This window comes from Heteronotia binoei, chromosome 5 (genome assembly GCF_032191835.1).
Source record: "Heteronotia binoei isolate CCM8104 ecotype False Entrance Well chromosome 5, APGP_CSIRO_Hbin_v1, whole genome shotgun sequence".
NCBI lineage: Eukaryota > Metazoa > Chordata > Lepidosauria > Squamata > Gekkonidae > Heteronotia > Heteronotia binoei.
Window position 1 is genome coordinate 108,738,970 of NC_083227.1, and position 19,025 is coordinate 108,757,994.

The 19,025-nt window shown below is 44.9% G+C and overlaps 1 protein-coding gene across 1 annotated transcript in view; it reads left to right on the forward strand.

Annotated features, from left to right (window-relative positions):
• The first annotated feature begins 1,200 nt into the window (after nt 1-1,200).
• RASSF1 (Ras association domain family member 1) overlaps nt 1,201-19,025 on the forward strand; it is a 42,029-nt gene continuing 24,204 nt past the window's right edge. The window contains exons 1-2 of the mRNA XM_060240031.1: nt 1,201-1,612; nt 16,169-16,293. Of these exons, the coding sequence (XP_060096014.1) occupies nt 1,282-1,612; nt 16,169-16,293 (456 nt within the window). The 5' untranslated portion in view covers nt 1,201-1,281. The remainder of the gene's footprint in view (nt 1,613-16,168; nt 16,294-19,025) is intronic.

Sequence of the window (19,025 nt, forward strand, 5' to 3'; positions counted from 1 at the left end):
AAAATGGAGCAATTCAACCAAGAAGTTTCCCATCACGTAAAAAAGGTTTACTTGTTGGTGCTCTGCCTGTCACGCAGCTCTTAATGGCATGGGCACTCCCAGGAGAAACCTAAAAACGACAAAGGTAGGTTTAATTCTGCATCTGCCTGCCAGCTTCGCAACAGCCTGTGCCTCCCGCAAGTTGCATCTTTTCAGGGCCCCACTGGCTTACTCTGTGCACTCCTTCCCCAAACTCCGACCTCTCGAAGCGCTGCGGTTGCTTGCTTGTCTTCAAATCTAGCAGCATTGCTATAGAAACGACTATAAAAGGTGAGCCAGAGGGACAAACGGGATAGGCGGCCAGGGGTGTCGTGCATGTCCGCTGACTCCGCTCTGCCCCACCCGTAGGACGTCTGAAGCAAAACCCTGGCGCGGTATCCTTGCCAATCACTCTTTGTAGGTTAAGGGAAAGCTTAAGACCGCACGCTTTGCCCCCCACCCCCAACTCTTTATGAGGGAACGAAATTTCTTTCTGGCATCCTTAAAAGCAGTACAAGTCCCTCCCTATATCTTCCTCCCTCCCTTTCTGCTCGTCGGCATGGCCTTCCTAAGCCCTTCGGATAGCACCACCACACAGCCGTCCAGGAGGCGCTGCGCCGAGCGCCGTCGCTTTCTTTTCGCTTGAGCGGAGGAGGGGGATGTTCCCGCGGCTCATCCGTTGCTCTGAAGGTGCCTTCAGGCGGGAAGTGAGGAGGGGTGGAGGCGGCAGCCCCCAAGCGTACATGGCTAGGCACCGCCTCGGCTGTCTCTCTCCCCCTCTCTCCCCGTAAGCGTAAGAGACATGAATGAAGAGGAGGGAAGTTGGGACTTTTCCTCCGCTTGTTTGTGCGCAAAAAAGCAGTGAGAGCAGCACTTTTCGGGCACAACTCGAAGGAATGTCACCCTCGCTGCCTTCCTCTCTGACAGTGCGCGATTATCGTCAAGAAGGCCGAGGCTAAGAAGTTCGAGAAAGCTGCCCGGCTTGTTCCAAGAAGGAGACGGGGGTGGGGCGGGGGACGCGCCACTGAACCCTGATCTTCCCAGCAAATACTGTCTGTGATTTTGGGGCGCAGGGTGGGGGGAGGCGAAGAAAAGAGAACATTTGGAGACAGAAACATGGAACGAAGGCTTGAGCTCCTTTGCCTGGTGCAGCAGCGTCCGAAAAGGGCTGATGGGGCGGAAATGTTCCTCGGGCCCTGATGGGGACGCTGAGCCAGTTTCCTAACCCCCTTCTCGCTAAAAGCATCGCCCGTGGAAGTGGCCATGAACCGGCCCACGGACCAGGAGATGATCGAGCTGAAGAACCTCAACTTGGAGAAACAGCTGGATCTGACTCGAGGCCTGCGAGGCACAGCCGAGCGCCCGGTCCGGCTGGAGAGGGCCAACGCCCTGAGGATCGCCCCGGGGAAGGTGCCCGAGATCTTGAGCCGCGTGAGACAGATTCGGCTCCTGGGCGGCCAAAGCGACCCCAAACTGACCGAGGAGCTGGGCGAGGGGCACCTCTTCAAGCCTTGCACCCAGAATCAGCCTACCTGGTGCGACCTGTGCGGGGACTTCATCTGGGGCATGTACAAGAAGCGTCTGCAGTGCGTCCGTGAGTACCAGCAGCACGTGGTGGAATCTGCCAACCCAGTTAGCTTTTGCAGAGGGTTCTGGGAGAAACAAAGGGCGAATAGCCTCGGGACCCAGCCGAGGCTGTGTTAAAATGCACGCTGGCTAAACTATAATAATCATATCAAATAGGAAAGCAACTCAAGGTGTTGCAGTCCTGTTGGCTGGTTTCGCAGGCTGTGTCGGGTTTCCTTTTCTCTGGCTGATTTAACCTATAATGGGCAGAAATCAGCGAGGGAAGCTTCCCTATCGCTTCTTGTAGGGGAGAAGAGCTACCTCTGTTGAGTCCGTTTTTAAAAATTATCTAATCCTTACAGACGCCCTGCTACAAAAAAAATCCTAGTAAATGAAGAAGTATGCATGCATGAAAGATTATACCTAGCCAGAATTAAACTTTGTTGGTCTTAAAGGTGCCACTAGATTCAAACTTCATTCAGTTGCTTCAGACCACACAGCTTCCCACCTGAACCAGACAGGATACATTAAAGTAGTACATCTGTTGGCCCAACAGTTGACTGGAAGCTTCATGCTTCAAGAGTTCAGGACCTTTTGAAGTTCTTCAAATGACAACATAAATAACAAAGTAACCAATGAAATGTCTTTTACAGCTTCTGTTAACTTGTCTGAATGTTGGATGAATTACTATGCCTGAAGAAGACCCCAATAGAATTCAAAACATACAATTGTGATACTCCAGTTTAAGCTACCCTATCCTGAATAGCCCAGGCTAGTCTGACCTCATCAGATTTTAGATGCTAAGTAGGGTGGGTTGACCCTGGTTAATATTTGGATGGGAGACCATCAAGAATTACTGGAGTCAAGACAGAGGCAGATAATGGCAAACCAGCTCTGGACCTCTCTTGCCTTGAAAACTCTAGTGTCACCATACGTCAGCTGTGACTTGATTGGCAAAAAAAATCAAAACTTATTTACTCAGGAGTAAGTCTAAGTACTGTCAGTGGGCTTGCTTCTAAGTAAGTGTGCATAAGACTGAGGCTTTGGGCAAGTCATAGATCCATGAAAGTAAAAAAGTTTGTATTTTCTTAGTTTGATTTTTTTAACACATGTGGAAGTACTCTTCTAAAATGTGTATGGTATCATGAATGACAAATTCAAACTCTAATTTTTACTCCTATATATACAGTTGCCACAATTCTCTTACCACTTTTTATTGATTATATTCCTATATCACTTTTCTTCCATTGTGGAATCCAAGGCAGCATAAGTAGGATCTCCTATTCAGGTAATGAGCTAATCAAGACTCACTTAATTTCAGCAGCATTGTTATATCGTGTGCCTTGGCTTTCTGAAACCTTGTTATTCCTAGCCTTAGGGCTGTGATGCATGTGCACATCACTCCGTGTTAGAGATGTGAAGGATGGGGGGGGGGGGTAGGAGAATTTGGGAGGGGGAGCCTATTTTTTCCCCATAGCTTAAGACATTCAAAAAATGTCATGCCTCTACCATAGTGAAAACATATGTGCAGATGTGAATTAAAATTACTGATCTTTGAAGGCTGTTAGACATAAAAAAGTCACTTCCTTGTCTAATGTTGCAGTTAACGTGTGTGATGGACATGCATGTATACAGTGCATGCCACTGGATAATTCTCACATGATGTATTATGTGAATGTAGAGGGATAGGGTAGTGGTCCTGTCTTTTTTTGGGGGGGGGGGTTACATAAATATTCTTGCTTGCTTATTTATTCAGCATATTTAAATCCTGCTTTTTCCAAAGCTCAGGGTGGCTCACAAAAAGCTAAAAATAAACTTTACAATACAAAAGTTATTGAACATTTACTACAAAAAATTTACCTCTACCACATCTGCTCCATCACTAACCCCAGTTCATCAGCAAATGTCTTCTGAAAAAGCTACATCTTACAGGCTTTTTTTAAAATCCAAGGGGATGGGAATCCAGTGCACAGTGTCAGAGAGGCTGTTCCACAATAGGTGACAACAGAAAAGCCTAATTTCTCATTGAGACTAGACAAGCTGTCCAGAAAGGAGGAATGATTCAGTATAGATTTTTGGGCTGACCTTGGTGGTCCTGAAAGCATGTGGGCCTCAGGTTGTGAAGGGCCTTAAAGATAATAACCAGTTGCTTGAACTGAACCTCAAAGCAAATGCCTTTTCAAATTCTGCACCAGCTGAAGCTTTTGAGTCATTTTCAAGGATAGACCCAAGGATTTATTATTATTATTTATTTATTTAGGACAGTCAGTCAAGATTTATTATGGTATTGAGCCATTTACAGATATATAAAATACTGAGAGTAAATTAAGTATAAAATTAAAAATGTATACATATATGGATCTCTTGCAAGGATATCAGTTACATAAAAACTATTTAAAATCCAATTAAATAGGAGAGAAAAGATAAAACAATAACCCAAATTATAGAATTTACCAACCTTTCCTGATGCTGTAACAAGCTACCCAAAATTTCACCACAGATTCAGTAGTATTATTTAATTATTTATTTAGGATATGTCTATGCTACCTCATCAGAATCCTGCTCAAGGTAGTTTACAGTTAAAATAATAAGCTGTTGATAAGAACAACGTCATAGGACATAAACAGCATAGAACTATCCATAAAACAGACCTCACACCAGAAGGAGACCATTTAGGAAGCTGGGAAGATTAAACCCCTAAATAAAAACTGAAGTAAAAAATGTGTTTTGGCCTGGTATCTAAAAGACAGTAAAATAGGCAAGTTTCAAGAGGGATGGCATTCGAAAGGTGAGGTGCCGCCATAGAAAATGCCCAGTCTCTAGTCATCAGCCTTCCCCCTCTGAGGGTGGGGCACCAGAAAGCAAGGCTTGAGAGGCAGATCTTAACTGGCAACCTGAATGGTACTGGAGAAGACAGTGCTTCATACTAGTTAGGGACTTAAGGGTAAGAACCAGCACTTTGAACTGTGGCTGCAAATGCATGGATAGCTAGTCCCATGCTGGCACTCAGTGGAGCAGGAAGAGGAAACTACATAACTCGATGCCACAACACCACTTCTACCTGGAACCAGCACATAGTGACACTGTGATGCTCTAGAGCTTTCCTCAAACTCTATAGCTTTTACCATCAAGATTATGAGGAATGCTATAACATTGTGGCAGCATCACTTTGAGGTTACTGGCCAAAAGTTGCATTATGACATTGTGCAATATCTTTTTGAGGAAACCTGCCCTCCAATTCCTCCTGCAACTGTGTGAGACTGGGTTGGCAACGCTGTAGATCGATCAGCTAAGTCTAGAAAGGAGAATATTTTCTTAAACTATAGGCAGCTGAGAAAATACAACACTGTTCGTCAGAGCCTGAATTTGTTTCTTAGAGCAATTGGGGCCAACACCACTCACTCTTTACACATCTGCTCAGGGATAATTTCAGTCCATTCAGAACTGGAAGATCAATCTCCCCTGATAACATCAACTTCAGTAGCCAACATCCCCTCTTGGTTTGCCAACTCTGGGATAGTAAATTCCTGAAGATTTTGTAGTGGATCTTGGGGAGAATAGATTTTGAACAGGGAGCTCAGCAAGATCTGATCCCTTAAGAATCCACCCTCTAAAGTGTTTGTTTTCTCTGGAGAAACTGTTTGTGAAGATCAGTTGTAATTCTGGGAGGACTCCAAGCCACCTAGAGATGGGCAATCCTAAATTCCTCTCTGTCTTCCTGGATTCAGTTTCATAATAAGGTTACAAAGAATTATACAGTTGAATTAATGTTTGGAGGAGAGGCCATCTGCCTCCTGGTGGTGCCTGGGAAGAAGAACTGCAATTTGTTGTTGATAAGATGGTTGCTAGAGTTCTTAGGGCCTCTAGATTCAAAGTGTACATAAATAAAACCTGTTCAGTTCTTCTACAAGTGCCTGGGGTCATTTCTTCCTAAGTTCCCATTGTAACAACTTGTATCTTGTTCTCCACTGTCCTCTGGACCACCTAGGGTTGCCAACGTCCAGGTGGGGCCAGGGGATCTTCCACTTTTACAACTGATCTCCAACTGGCAGAGATCCGCTTCCCTGGAGAAAACTGCTGCTTTGAAGAGTGGACTCTATGGCACTATACCATTCTGAGCCTGCTTCCCTCTCTGAACACTGCCCTCTCCCAGATTCTCCTCCAAAGTCCCCAGGTATTTTCCAACATAGACCTGGCAAGCCTAGGACCACCACATTCAGACACTGACTCAGGTTAGAGATACCTGCGTCTGGGGTCTCAGCTGATGATCTTCTAGAGCTAGTTGTTATCAGCATCTTGATGACATCCAGCCTAAAAACTCTGGATAACTTCCTTTAATGGTCTAGTATAAATGTTGTATAACATAGATGCTAAAATAGAGCACTGTGAGCAAGGAGGTATGTGAGTGATTCTGAACACTGAAGCCTGAGATGTAAAGGTACATTGTGGCTGTTGGGGTGGGGCTTCCCCTGCTGACCAGCTGGCTGGTGGTGGGGAGTAGCCTGAAAAGTTGAGGAATCACCTGCTGGGGACTGGCAAGCTTACTCCAAAGCAGTTATTTTCTCCAGAAGAAGAGAGATCTGTTGTCTGGAGTACAGTTGTGATACTGGATCTTTAGGCTCTACCTAGAGGTTGGCTACCCTAGGCATGGCAGCACCCTCCGGGTGACGATGCCACCTGACTTCACACTACTTAACTAGAACTGGCTGCTTGCTCCTGTTCAGCAGTCAGTGTGATGTAGCAATTAATGCTTCAGAGCAGGGTCTGCCAGACCCAGGTTTTTGCTGTGGAAGCTGGGTGATTTTGGATCAGTTATAGACTTTCAACCTGACCTACCTCACAAGGTTGATGTGCAGATCAAAACGGGGAGAAGGGCAGAGGTGCAGATATAGGTATGTTGGTGGTTGGGCGGGAAATTCCTGGAAGGGGTGGGGTTTGAGAGGGGTGGGACCTCAGACAAGTACAATGCCATTGACTTCACCTCTAAACCAGCCATTTCCTCCTGGGGAACCATTGTTGCCAATCTCCAGGTGAATTACAACTGCTCTCCAGATGGTAGAGATCAGCTCTCCTGGAGAAAATGGCTGCTACAGAGGGTGAGATAGGGTTGCCAAGTTTTACGCATGCAAATCAGTTTTGCGCATGCACAATGCAATGATGTCACCCAAAAGTGATCTCATCACAGCAGCGATGTTACACGCAGCCATTCTAGGCAAAGTTTTCCCCTCTCAAATGGCTACAGCATCTGGGAAAACCATAGAATTTTCCCTGAAACGCCTAGAGCTGCCGCTGTACGCCATCGCTGATGCGATGACATCACTTCCGGGTGACGAAGGGGGAGGTTCCCCCCACCAGCCCAAGGCTGAATATTACAAAAAAAGGCAGCCATAATGCACTGCAAACAAAAGGAATGCTACACTCCAGCATCTGTGTGGCCATTGTCATGCCCCCCACTCCCCCTAATTATTATTCCTTATCTCCATTCTGGGCCTGTTTCAGAGCTTTGAGCCACCACAGACATGAGGACACATACACATGCGGGGTGGGGGGGAGCCAGCATCTGTTTCAGCTATGGGGTGGATGGGAAGACAGCAAGGATGAGAGGTGAGTGAATGTCACAGGTGGGGAGAGTAGTGGGGTGCCAAGGGTGTGGGGGTAGTTGAGAGGAAGATATGCTTGGGGCTGGGAAAATACCAAGGGAGAGAGGGGAGTGAATGCCTTCACCTGGGTGGGTGGAAGACAGCAGGGGTGGGAGGCAGTCACCAAGAGCCTCTTGCTAATGCCTGTTGTATTTTTCTTCACAACAGACCTTATTCCTAGTCATAAATAAACTACTAAACCAAGGCACCTTCCCTCAATTACTCAAACAGACCATTATCCATCCACTACTTTAGATACCTTTCCTAGGCAAAAATATTGTGGCTAATTATTGCCTGGTCTTTAATCTACCCTTTCTAGCCAAAGTGATTGAGAGAGTAGAAGCAGACCAATTCCAGGTCTTTTGAGAATTACCACTTCCAAATTGGGAAATTCCTGAAGATTTGGGAGTAGAGCCTGGGAGGGTCAGGTTTGAGGACAGGAAGGACCTCAACAGGGTATAATGCCATAGAGTCTATCCTCTTGATCTGATGTCTGTCATCTGGAGATCAGTTGTAATTTCAGGAGATTTCCAGGCTCCACCTAGAGGTTGGCAACCCTAGGAGTTTCACAACTCAGATCTGGCAACCCTAATGTAAAGCTGTAAAGAAATGCTTTTTTTCTACAGAGGTTTGAAATGAGCAAAACCTTCACTCTGAGCGCCCCCCCCCCCCCAGCAGAGAACAGGCAGGAAGAGGGAAATGAAACTCTGTGGAGATCTGTAACTTCTGAAGCTAAGGAGCCTGTCCTATATTTTAACATCTGGTAGGGTATGTATAGCGTGAGGGACAAAGGAATTGCATTCTACCCATTTCTTTTGAATCCCTTGCTCAATCTGGTGCTGTGCTAAAAGTATGCTTGTGAACATTTTATTTTTTAACGAATACTTTATGACTTTGGATGCTGGTAGTGGTTCTCTGTAGCACATAAACCTCCAGTCTTTAGGGTTGCCAATCCCCAGGTGGGGGCAGGGGATCCCCAGGTTTGGAGACCCTCCCCCCGCTTCAGAGTCGTCAGAAATCGGGGGGGAGGAGAGGGAAATGTCTGCTGGGAACTCTATTATTCCCTATGGAGATTTATTCCCATAGAAAATCATGGAGAATTGATCTGTGGGTATCTGGGGCTCTGGGGGGGGGCTGTTGTTTGGGGTAGAGGCACCACATTTTCAGTATAGCATCTAGTGCCTCTCCCCAAAATACCCACCAAGATTCAAAAAGATTGGACCAGAGGGTCCAATTCTATGAGCCCTAAAAGAAGGTGCCCCCATCCTTCATTATTTCCTATGGAAGGAAGGAATTGAAAAGGTGTGCCATCCCTTTAAATGTGATGGCCAGAACTCCCTTGGTGTTCATTTATGCTTGTCACACCCTTGCTCCTGGCTCCTCCCCTAATGTCTCCTGGCTCCACCCCCAAAGTCCCCAGATATTTCTTGAATTGGACTTGGCAACCCTAACTGTCTTGCATGCTATTTTAAAAGTAGCACCAGGAGGAAGGCAGTCAGTTGGCAAGTGGCAATTCCTCCAAGGGCACACAAGGCAGTAAACGGTCCCCATGGTGCCCAGGTGCTGGGTAGCAGGAGACACAGAGGCAAGGCCTCAGAACTTGGAAGGGATGCTGGGAGTCCTGATGACCCTCCCAGAGAGCAATTCCTACAAGGTCAGGTGTTGGTGGTGAGTTACTGGACAGAAAAGCCTCTACAGGTGTTTGGAGAACCTTGAAGGGCAAGGTAGAACAGGGCCTGCAGGCAGGGTTGCCAAGTCCATTTAAAGAAATATCTGGGGACTTTGGGGATGGGGCCAGGAGACATTGGGGTGGAGTCATGAGCAAGGTTGGAACAAGTACAATTGAACTCCAAAGGGAGTTCTGGCCATCACATTGAAAGGGACTGCACACCTTTTCAGTGCCTTCCCTCCGTTAGAAATAATGAAGGATAGGGGCACCTTCTTTGGGGGCTCATAGAATTGGCCCCCCTGATCCAATCCTTTTGAAACTTGGAGGGTGTTTTGAGGAAAGGCATCAGATGCTGTGCTGCAAATTTGGTGCATCTACCTCAAAGAACATTCCTCCCAGAGCCCCATATACCTGAAGATCAATTCCCCCTTTATTCCCTATGGGAATCGTTCTCCATGAGGAACAATAGAGTGCCCAGTAGACATTTCCCTCCCTTCCCCCACTTTCTAAAGCTTTTTTATAGCGGGGGAGGGCCTCCAAACAAGGGAATCCGCTGCCCCCTCCCTCTCTCTCACACACCCACACTTACTGGGTTTGGTTCCTCCAAAACTTTACTTGCTCTGAAAACGAAAGCAAAACAAATGGAGAGTCTGTTCTCTGACGAATCTCCTGCTGACCCTTTCCCATGAAATACTTCCTGTTTCCTGCTTCCTGCTTAACTTTAAAGGCACACATTTTAAAAACAAACCTGTTTGCAGGTTTCTAAACCTGCCGGAGCTCTAGAGGTATTTGGTTACTGTGGGGGTGGGGCTTCCCCCTACCAGCCAGCTGGCTTGGGGTGGGGGGAAACCTGTAAAACCGGGGGATTCCCCACTGGGACCTTGGGATTGGGAAGCCTACCTGCAGGCTTGAGCAAGTCCATTCCACCGCAAAAGCCTTTAGCAAAAATCATACGGAGCTTTGGGATCAGATGTCACCAGTATGTGGATGATGCCCCGCTTTACATCTCTCAACTTAAATCCCCTGGTGATGTAGTAGAAGACTTGAGCTGCAACCTGACTGCTGTGGTCAAATGTAATGGTTCACAAAGTTGTGTTGGTTAATCAACAGGGATTGTGGCCTATCCTACTGTATTGCAACCTATCATGGTAAATGTGCTCTGCCTATATAGTTTCTCCACCACTTAGCATGTCATGTTTACAAAGGTAAAGGTAGTCCCCTGTGCAAGCACCAGTCATTTTTGACTCTGGGGTGACATCACATCACGACGTTTTCTCGGCAGACTTTTTATGGGGTGGTTTGCCATTGCCTTCCCCAGCCATCTACACTTTCTCCCCAGCAAGCTGGGTACTCATTTTACCGACCTTGGAAAGATGGAAGGCTGAGTCAATCTTGAGTCGGCTACCTGAACCCAGCTTCTGCTGGGATCAAACTCAGGTAATGAGCAGAGCTTAGGACTGCAGTACTGCAGCTTTACCACTCTGCGCCACGAGGCTCCTATGTCATATTTAAGTCCTTATAATTTGTTTTGGCTCTGTTTTAGATTTTTGTAGTCCAGACTTATTGCAGTGTTCATTGGATGTCCCATCCTGTTGCTTGTATTTTCACTTACATTATGTAATCTGCCTTGAGTCTCAGTGAGAAATGTGGACTATGAATAACATAAAAGTATAAAAATAAACGTTGATTGAAAATTGGGCAATCAGCACCAAGGTAAATTATATTTGTGGTGGAAATTGTTGAATTCTAATTCACTAAAAATTGTTAACGGTCATAAATACTGATCAAGAGGGTGGTAATAGTTCCAGATGAACTAATCTAGAATAAAAAGTTTTCATTTTTGTACATTTTGGTGAGAGGGTTACCAACACAAGCTTAATTTTCCAAATGCCTGTAATTTAGAAGAGGTTGCTGCTTCAGTCACTAGAGGGGGTCAAAGTGCTCTAGAGAAAAAGGACAAAGGACAAACTGAATATAGGAGGAAGTCTGTTACTTTGTTGTAGTGAAACAGAAGTCCAGTGGGCAGCACCTTAAAGACTAACACACTTTTACAGTATGAGTTTTTGTGAGTCAGAGTTCACATTCAGATATAATGAAAAGAAAATAATTTGTCTCATTTATCCTACAGAAAGGAAAGGTGGAGGGATTGATCGGAGAGATCCGGTATCATACAGTGGTTGTGATTCCCAGAGGTTGTTGTTTCACTTTCTTTCATACAGCAAATTTAAACTCATTGCAGTATAGAACCGGGCTTCGCAACACTTGAATAATGTAATTGTTGAAAACTTACTGCAATCTACATCTGAGAAACTGGTCTCCAAAATCCCTTTTGAAATTTTGCTACAGTGGTGCAAATTTTCATTATATATCCCTTAGGCATTCTGAGATATAGTCTGGTCTGTTGTTTAATGTGGTTCCTCCTGTTCTTTGAGTTCACCTTATAGGTTTACCAACCTCCATGTGGTGGCTGGAGATCTCCTGGGATTGCAACTGATCACCAGGTGACAGATCATTTCATCGCTTTGGAAGGTGGACTCTATAGCATTATATCCCATAGAAGTCTCTCCTTTCCCCAAACCCCACCCTCCTCCCCAAATCACCAGGTATTTCCCAATCCAGAGCCAGAAACCCTGCCTATGGAATATGTGACTGCTGAGAGGCCTGCTGCTTGACAGTCACAAATCAAGTAATCTCAAAAATCATACTTGCTCTACAGTAATTATCTTCTTGTTCGAGGGTATGTACTGCATTCACTTCTTGAACTTTTCTCTGGCATCCTACAGACCAAAACATAAACTGTGCTTTAATGAGGGAGTAGGGTTGCCAAGTCCAATTCAAGAAATATCTGGGGACTTTGGGGGTGGAGCCAGGAGACATTAGGGGTGGAGCCAAGATCAAGGCTGTGACAAGCATAATTGAACTCCAAAGGGAGTTCTGGACATCACATTAAAGGGACGGCACACCTTTTCAATTCCTTCCTTCCATAGGAAATAATGGATAGGAGCACCTTCTTTTGGGGCTCATAGAATTGGACCCCCTGGTCCAATCTTTTTGAAACTTGGTGGGTATTTTGGGGAGAGGCACTAGATGCTATACTGAAAATGTGGTGCCTCTACCCCAAAAAACAGCCCCCCCCCAGAGCCCCAGATACCCGTGGATCTATTCTCCATGATTTTCTATGGGAATAAATCTCCATAGGGAATAACAGAGTTCCCAGCAGACATTTCTCTCCCCTCCCCCCACTTTCTGATGACCCTGAAGCGGGGGGAGGGCCTCTAAACAGGGGGATCCCTTGCCCCCACCTGGGGATTGGCAACCCTAGTGGGAGGCAGTAGAGAACAGATTGCTTCATAATAAGCTAGGGTTGCCAGGTCTGTATTGGAAAGTATTGTCGGTGCGGACGCTAGCAGAGAGAGCGGTGTGATGAGCCCGACACTGAGCTCCAGGAAAGAAATCAGCCAGACACCTGCAGCTAGTGCCAAAGTAGTGTATTTACAGTATATACAACTTGTGCTCACTAGTGCAGTCCAATATATTACTCACAGGAACAAAACGCTTCGCCAGCACGTCCACTCTCAAAGAGAGACCTGTGCATTACAGACACAGTCCATATATAGTTCAGTCAGCCAATCCTGGCAGTCCACTCTCATGCTGACTCAGCAGGTTCCTTCACTTGTCTTCAGCCGGCTCAAACCAGCCTGTTGATAAGGTCACTGTGACCTAGCATGCCGGCTAGATCACCAGCTGTCATTACAGAGCTGTCAAGCTGGGTTAAGATAGATTCCTTAACCAACAAGTACCTGGAGATTTTGGAGGTAGAGCTGGGAGAGGGCAGGCTTGGAGAGGGGAGGGGCTTCAGAATGGTAGAATGCCATAGATTCTGCCCTTCAAAGCAGTCATTTTCTCCAGAGGAGTTGATCTCTGCCAGCTGGAGATAACTTTTAAAAGCAGGAGTTCTCCAAACCACACCCGGAGGCTGGCAACCCTATGCCCATATTGGTACTAAAGATAACTTGGGACAACTAAAGCAAGCAAATGCATTATTTAATTAATATTTGGTTTATGGATATGAACTGAGGTTGAACTATAACATTAGTCAATGGCAATGAACACCTGAAACTACCTCAAAATGCTGAGGATGAAAGGGTTGAATATACTTGTGCATAGAAAAAAAACTGCAAAATGCCAGAAAAAAATCAAAATTCAAAGCTTTCAGCATTATTTCATTTCTCCTGTTCTACAATAATCATTTTCAAAACACAACAGAAATATAAGAACTTAAAAAGTGGACATATATCTGAGACATATCCTGCTTTTGTCCCTTATATACACATTTTACTGTTGAACGCAGAAGGCAGATAAAGGAAATAAAAATTGAACAATAAGACATGTGTTTAAATAAATGATTATATTGCTAATGCTAATGTATAGTTTTTAGATCAAGAGTGTTCAATGTACAAATGAAATTAGTGGGTTAATCTTTTAAGGGATGTTTACTCTTGTCTATTGTATTCATATAGCTTAACTAGTGACATCTGGTAACACATTCTTATTTATAGGTATTAGATATTGTACAAAATTGTTCATTGACATGTTTGTCTTACCATGTGATGTTTAAGTGATAGTCCTAATACATTACTTTTATACTTTGGCCCAGTAGTACTCAATACTATTTCTGTCAATGTGCTTATAGATGCTATCCTGGCAGTTCAAGTTACAAGCACAGACAGTAGTGAACTAGGGGCCTAACCTAGCATGGCAGTCCCTCTGCTGAGGGTGACACTGTGCCAAACAGCATGTGACTGACATCAGACATTCCTCCCACATGAGCATATATCCTGTACAGCAGTTCCAACCCATCCAAGCAGAGAATAATCAGTGCAGGCTGTCCTTTAAAATGAAGCCTTTGTCCTGGCAGCCAGCAGAGTAGCTGGCAAGGAAAGGTGATGCCTGAGGACAGAGAGCCTTTTCATGCCTCTTCCTTTGAAGACTGTGCATATGGGGGATCGCTATCTGATCCAGTCTGTCTTTCTGTCAAGAGGCTGAGTCAGTAATGCAAGGCACAGCCTTGATAAAGCAATGCCCAGGAGTGTAGGCCACATTGAGCTAAAAAGCAGATAAGTTTAAAATGGGAATTCTTTACTGAGGACTGTAGAAATAAAATGATAGCTAATATTTCAGAGTGATCACATGGTTCCAATAACAAATGGCATAGGTAAAGATATATAGGGTATGAAGATAATTGCCTTGAGTACTTTTGATGTGGCAGGGAAGGCAAAATCGAATAAATATTAATTCAGATTATGAGATATGTCATTGCTTATTCATATAATGCACATAAAGTGCCAGGCCTTTCTAAGCAGCCAACCTGCTGATTTATATACCATTTTATTGGAAGAGAAAGGGTGAGAAAGTAGAATGTTCAAAGAGAGATGCTTGTGGGGTTGCCAGGTCCTCCTTAGCCACCACTGAGGATAGGGGAGGTAAGATGGTCAGATCAAGGTTGGGAAACTCCTGGAGATTTGGGATGGAGCCTGGATTGGATAGGGACTAGTGGGATACAATGCCTACCGTCAAAACATCCGTTTTCTCCAGCGAAACTGTTTTCTGTAGTCTGGCATCCCTAGTAGTGAAACAATTTTTTTTGGGGGGGGGGAGCTTGGCTGAGTTACAGTACGTGAGAGTTCTAATCTTACGACATCTGATAAGTGAGAGATAATCTCAGTTTGTCCACACTGGACAGAAAAGGCTTCATGTGTCATTGTGGAAAAAATTGTGCCATCTTTGTTCATCCAGCAGTCTTAGAAAAGCTGAAAATAGTGGAAGTAGTTGGTTGGTATTTATTCAGATTATACTTTTCATGTACTTATCAAAGGATCTAAAAGAGAATGAATACCTTTATAGTGCATTATGATTCCAAAATTCCTCCAGAAAGCTCCAGGTAACATACATTATTTTCCCTGCCTCCATTTAAGCTCACAATAATCCTAGGGAGGGTAGACAGAGAGTGATTGGCTGAAGCTTACCCAGCAAATTTCAGGACAGAGTCTGGATTTGAACATGGTTTCCAGTTTTGTTTTATCTTGAAGTCACTTTTATGTTGAAAGTTTGCTTTTGGACAACTCAGACCAAACATATGAAGTATGCAAACAGAAGTAACAAATATTCGTGTTAATCTGCCAGGACCTTCAGTTGGGAAGGAAAAGAAAGGTCTCCTGTGCAAGCACCAGTCGTTTCTGACTCTGGTGTGACGTTGCTTTCACAACGTTTTTCACGGCAGACTTTTTTTTTATGGGGTGGTTTGCCATTACCTTCCCCAATCATCTACACTTTCCCCCTAGCAAGCTGGGTACTCATTTTACTGACTTCGGAAGAATGGAAGGCTGAGTCAACCTCGAGCCGGCTACCTGAAAGCCCAGCTTCCGCCGAGGATCGAACTCAGGTCATGAGCAGAGCTTAGGACTGCAGTATTGCAGCTTTAACACTCTGCGCCACGGGGCTCTTCAGTTGGGAAAGTGACCTTTAATCTGACATGGCACAGCACTGACTGCCACTGATTACCCTTGTGGGCTGTGATGGTGGCAAGATAAAGCCCACTAGGCTAGCTGGGCCTTTCCCAGGGAGGCAAGTAATAATGGCCGCTGGGAACTGCAGCTGACAGCATATGCTAGTATACACATGCACAATCTGTCCGAGGATATTTAATGTGTGGAAATGGGCAGCTGAAGTTTTTCGTGGCATGGAGGTAAATAACATTGCCTGGTAAATAATATCCCTTTAAGTCTTTGTCAAAGGGAGAGGACTCTTTTTTTTCTCCAGGCAGCTGGCAACCTAGAAAGCCAGAATTGTGACACCATGTAGCTAAAGCCACCACTGCTTATTTTCTGTTTGAATTAGGAGGAAATAAACAGGACAGAGCAAGACAAGTTAGTGGAGGTACACTCACTGGGTGGTCTGCCAAAAGGTATTTTACTAAGCACCTCTAAAACCTGGTCTTGGTCTTGTTGAGACCCAAATTGCTATTGTGATTCAAGGGCCATCTTTACCCCTTCTCCCTCAAGCCCACTGCTGCTGCTGCCTACTTCAAGCTTCAAAGACCATATAATAGGCAGTGACATCTGATCTGCCCTTTCCGTTCTATGTACCAGAGATGATCATCTGGCACATAGTGAATCCAAGAAATTCAATTGCTTTCAACCTAATCCTCATGAGTTCATTTTCAGTCTGATCTTTGTCCCCTTGCCTTATGGTCTGTCTTCATTTTACTTTTCTCTAGACTGCAAGTTCATCTGTCACTACCGATGTCGTGTCCTGATCCGACTTGACTGCAGTGGTCCCAGATATCAAGACAGTGATCAGAATGAATGTAATGAGCAGACAGTGGAAAAAGACACCAATGTGGTAAGAAAATGGTTCTAACTCCTATACAATAAACACATTTTTAAAAACCATGCTTTTATTCTTATACAACATAGACAATAAAGAATTTTTACAAAAATATATGTCGTATTTGTCTGATTTTTTAGTATTTTCTGAATATTTTTAAGTGCTACAACCAATACTCCCTCTAAGCAGTGGAGCCTTGTGAGCAAAAATTCTACTTTGTGAGCTGCTGACATTAAAGCTGTGAGCTACAGCATAAATTCATTTGCTCTGGGGCCATTTTTCCTGAGCTAAGACAAAAATGTGTGAGTCAGAGGCTAAAAAACTATGAGCTTAGAGGGAACACTGGCTACAACCCAAATCTATAATAGTCTACTTATGTGGCAGCAGAATATACATTACAAACCATCAATTAAGTTTACCTTACCATACCATAAAGACCAGAAATATTCAAAATGCTGATCCAATGGGGGTATATAATCCCATTCCCAATGTTAAGTCCTTTATCAAAGGTCCTTTGATTCTTTTAAAAACATTATATTGATCCAGGTCTGTAACTTGCCTTCAGCTGCAAACAGCTGCGATGATTCCATCTTTGACGCTTTGAATTCCTGCTGCTAAATATCAGATACAAAGGGGGGGGGGAAGGAAATACATATATATACATACGTATATGGTGATACACTGATAATTGGCTATATGTACTTTTTGATGATTTACTGATTTGCAATAATCAACATGTAATAAAAGCATGGTATTTTAAAACGTGTTTATTGGATATATATGGTTACTTGTTTATCATGATGTTTTCTATTCCAATTTTGTTTTGAAATGTGGTCCCACGGCTTTTTTTTAGCAGGAATGCAGTTCCAGCTGGCTTGGCATCAGGGGATGGCCTAACATGCGAATGAGTTCCTGCTGGGCTTTTTCTATTAAGAAAGCCCTGTGTGAAGCGGTGGTGACATCAGGGGGTGTGGCCTAAAATGCAAATGAGTTCTAGCTGGACTTTTTCTACACAAAAAGCCCTGTGTGGCCCTGTTGTGTCTGCTGACTTTAAAATACAGATGTATCTTTACACCTGAAGAAAATATGTCTGGAATAACAAAAAGTTCTTTAAGAACACGTCACAAAAAATTATAAACATGTAAAAGTTTCCAAGTTAATCAGAGCCCAAGCATTGTGGTATAGTGGTTTCAGTGCCACACTAGGACTGGGGGGAAATCAGATTAACCCTCACTCATCTATTAAACTCTCTGGGTAGGGGTCCCAACCCTCCCGCCCTGGCAGGGGACCCCAGGATTTCCACCCTCTTCCCCTGCTCCCCCAAAAAACAGAAGCAGGGGGAGGGGGGGAAATGGCGAGCCGCTGCCGCCCCCCTCCCCACCCAGTGAAGCCGTAGGCGGTGGGCCCGCCGGCGCCCAGCACAGGAGGAGGCGGCGGAGGAGCTGTTGGCCGAGGGCCTCGCTGGCGGCGTTGGCGCAGCAGAGGGGCAGCAGAAGTGCGGCGAGGAGATCGGGCGTGCCGGAGCAGCGGAGCCAGGCGCAGCCCAGGGCGGTGAGGGAGCTCTTGAAGGGGTGCAGCACAGCCCCGCCAGCACCAGCGCGGCACCGCCGGAGGCCGAGGAGGAGGCCCCGAGCCCCCGGCCCTGCTCTCCATACCCGCACTACCACCCTGCTTCACCCAGGCCTCCAGCCTCAGGCGGCCGCGGAGGGGCGGGGAGGACGAGCGGGAGGAGGAGGGAGGGGCAGCTGCTAGTGCGGCTGCGGCGCAGGAACTTGCGGCTGCGGCGCTTGTCACAGCCTTGATATTGGCTCCACCCCTAACATCTGGCTCCACCCCCAAAGTCTCCTGGCTCCACCCCCAAAGTCCCCAGCTATTTCTTCAATTGGACTTGGCAACCCTATCTCTGGGTGACCTTAGGCCAATAGCTATCTCTCAGCCTAATTTACTTCACCAGCTTGTTATGAAGATACAATGGATGAAGGAAGAGTAATCTGTGTTTCCCTAAACTCCTCTCCCCATATGTACCCCAGAGAGCACTGAGATCTAGCTCTCAGAACTTACTAACAATCCCTGGGCCAAGAGATGCTAGGTTGAAGGCTACTAGGGAGCAGGCCTTCTCGGTGATGGCCCCTCGTTGGTGGAACCACCTTCCAGAGATGGTGCAAGCCCTGCGGGACCTGAACCAATTCCGCAGGGCTTACAAAGCATTTCTTTTCCAGCTTGCCTTCGAGATGGAACCCGATTAATCTGACGTATGCATATCTAGCCATCTTATGGATATTATGATCACAGTATTTTAGCACCCATTTTATATATTTTATCTATTTTAAATTAATTTATTATACAACTGATATATTAAAATTGTTTACATTGTTTTATATGAATCATGGGATTTTCATGGGATTTCCATGTCTGTTAGCCGCCCTGAGCCCGCTTCGGCGGGGGAGGGCGGGATATAAAAATGAAGTTGTTATTATTATTATTATTATTATTATTATTATTATTATTATTATTATTATTATTATTATTATTATTATTATTATTATTATTATTATTATTATTATTATTATCATTATTGGAGGGAGGGGAGGATAAAAATACAATGTGGCAGAAAATGGATTCAGAGCCCCGGCCTACATTGTGAGCATACCATTAAATGATCTATTCATATCTTTTTTAAAAAAATAAAATAAAATGGATCTTTTTATTTCATAACTTGTCAAAATATCATTATAGGAGCAGATCTG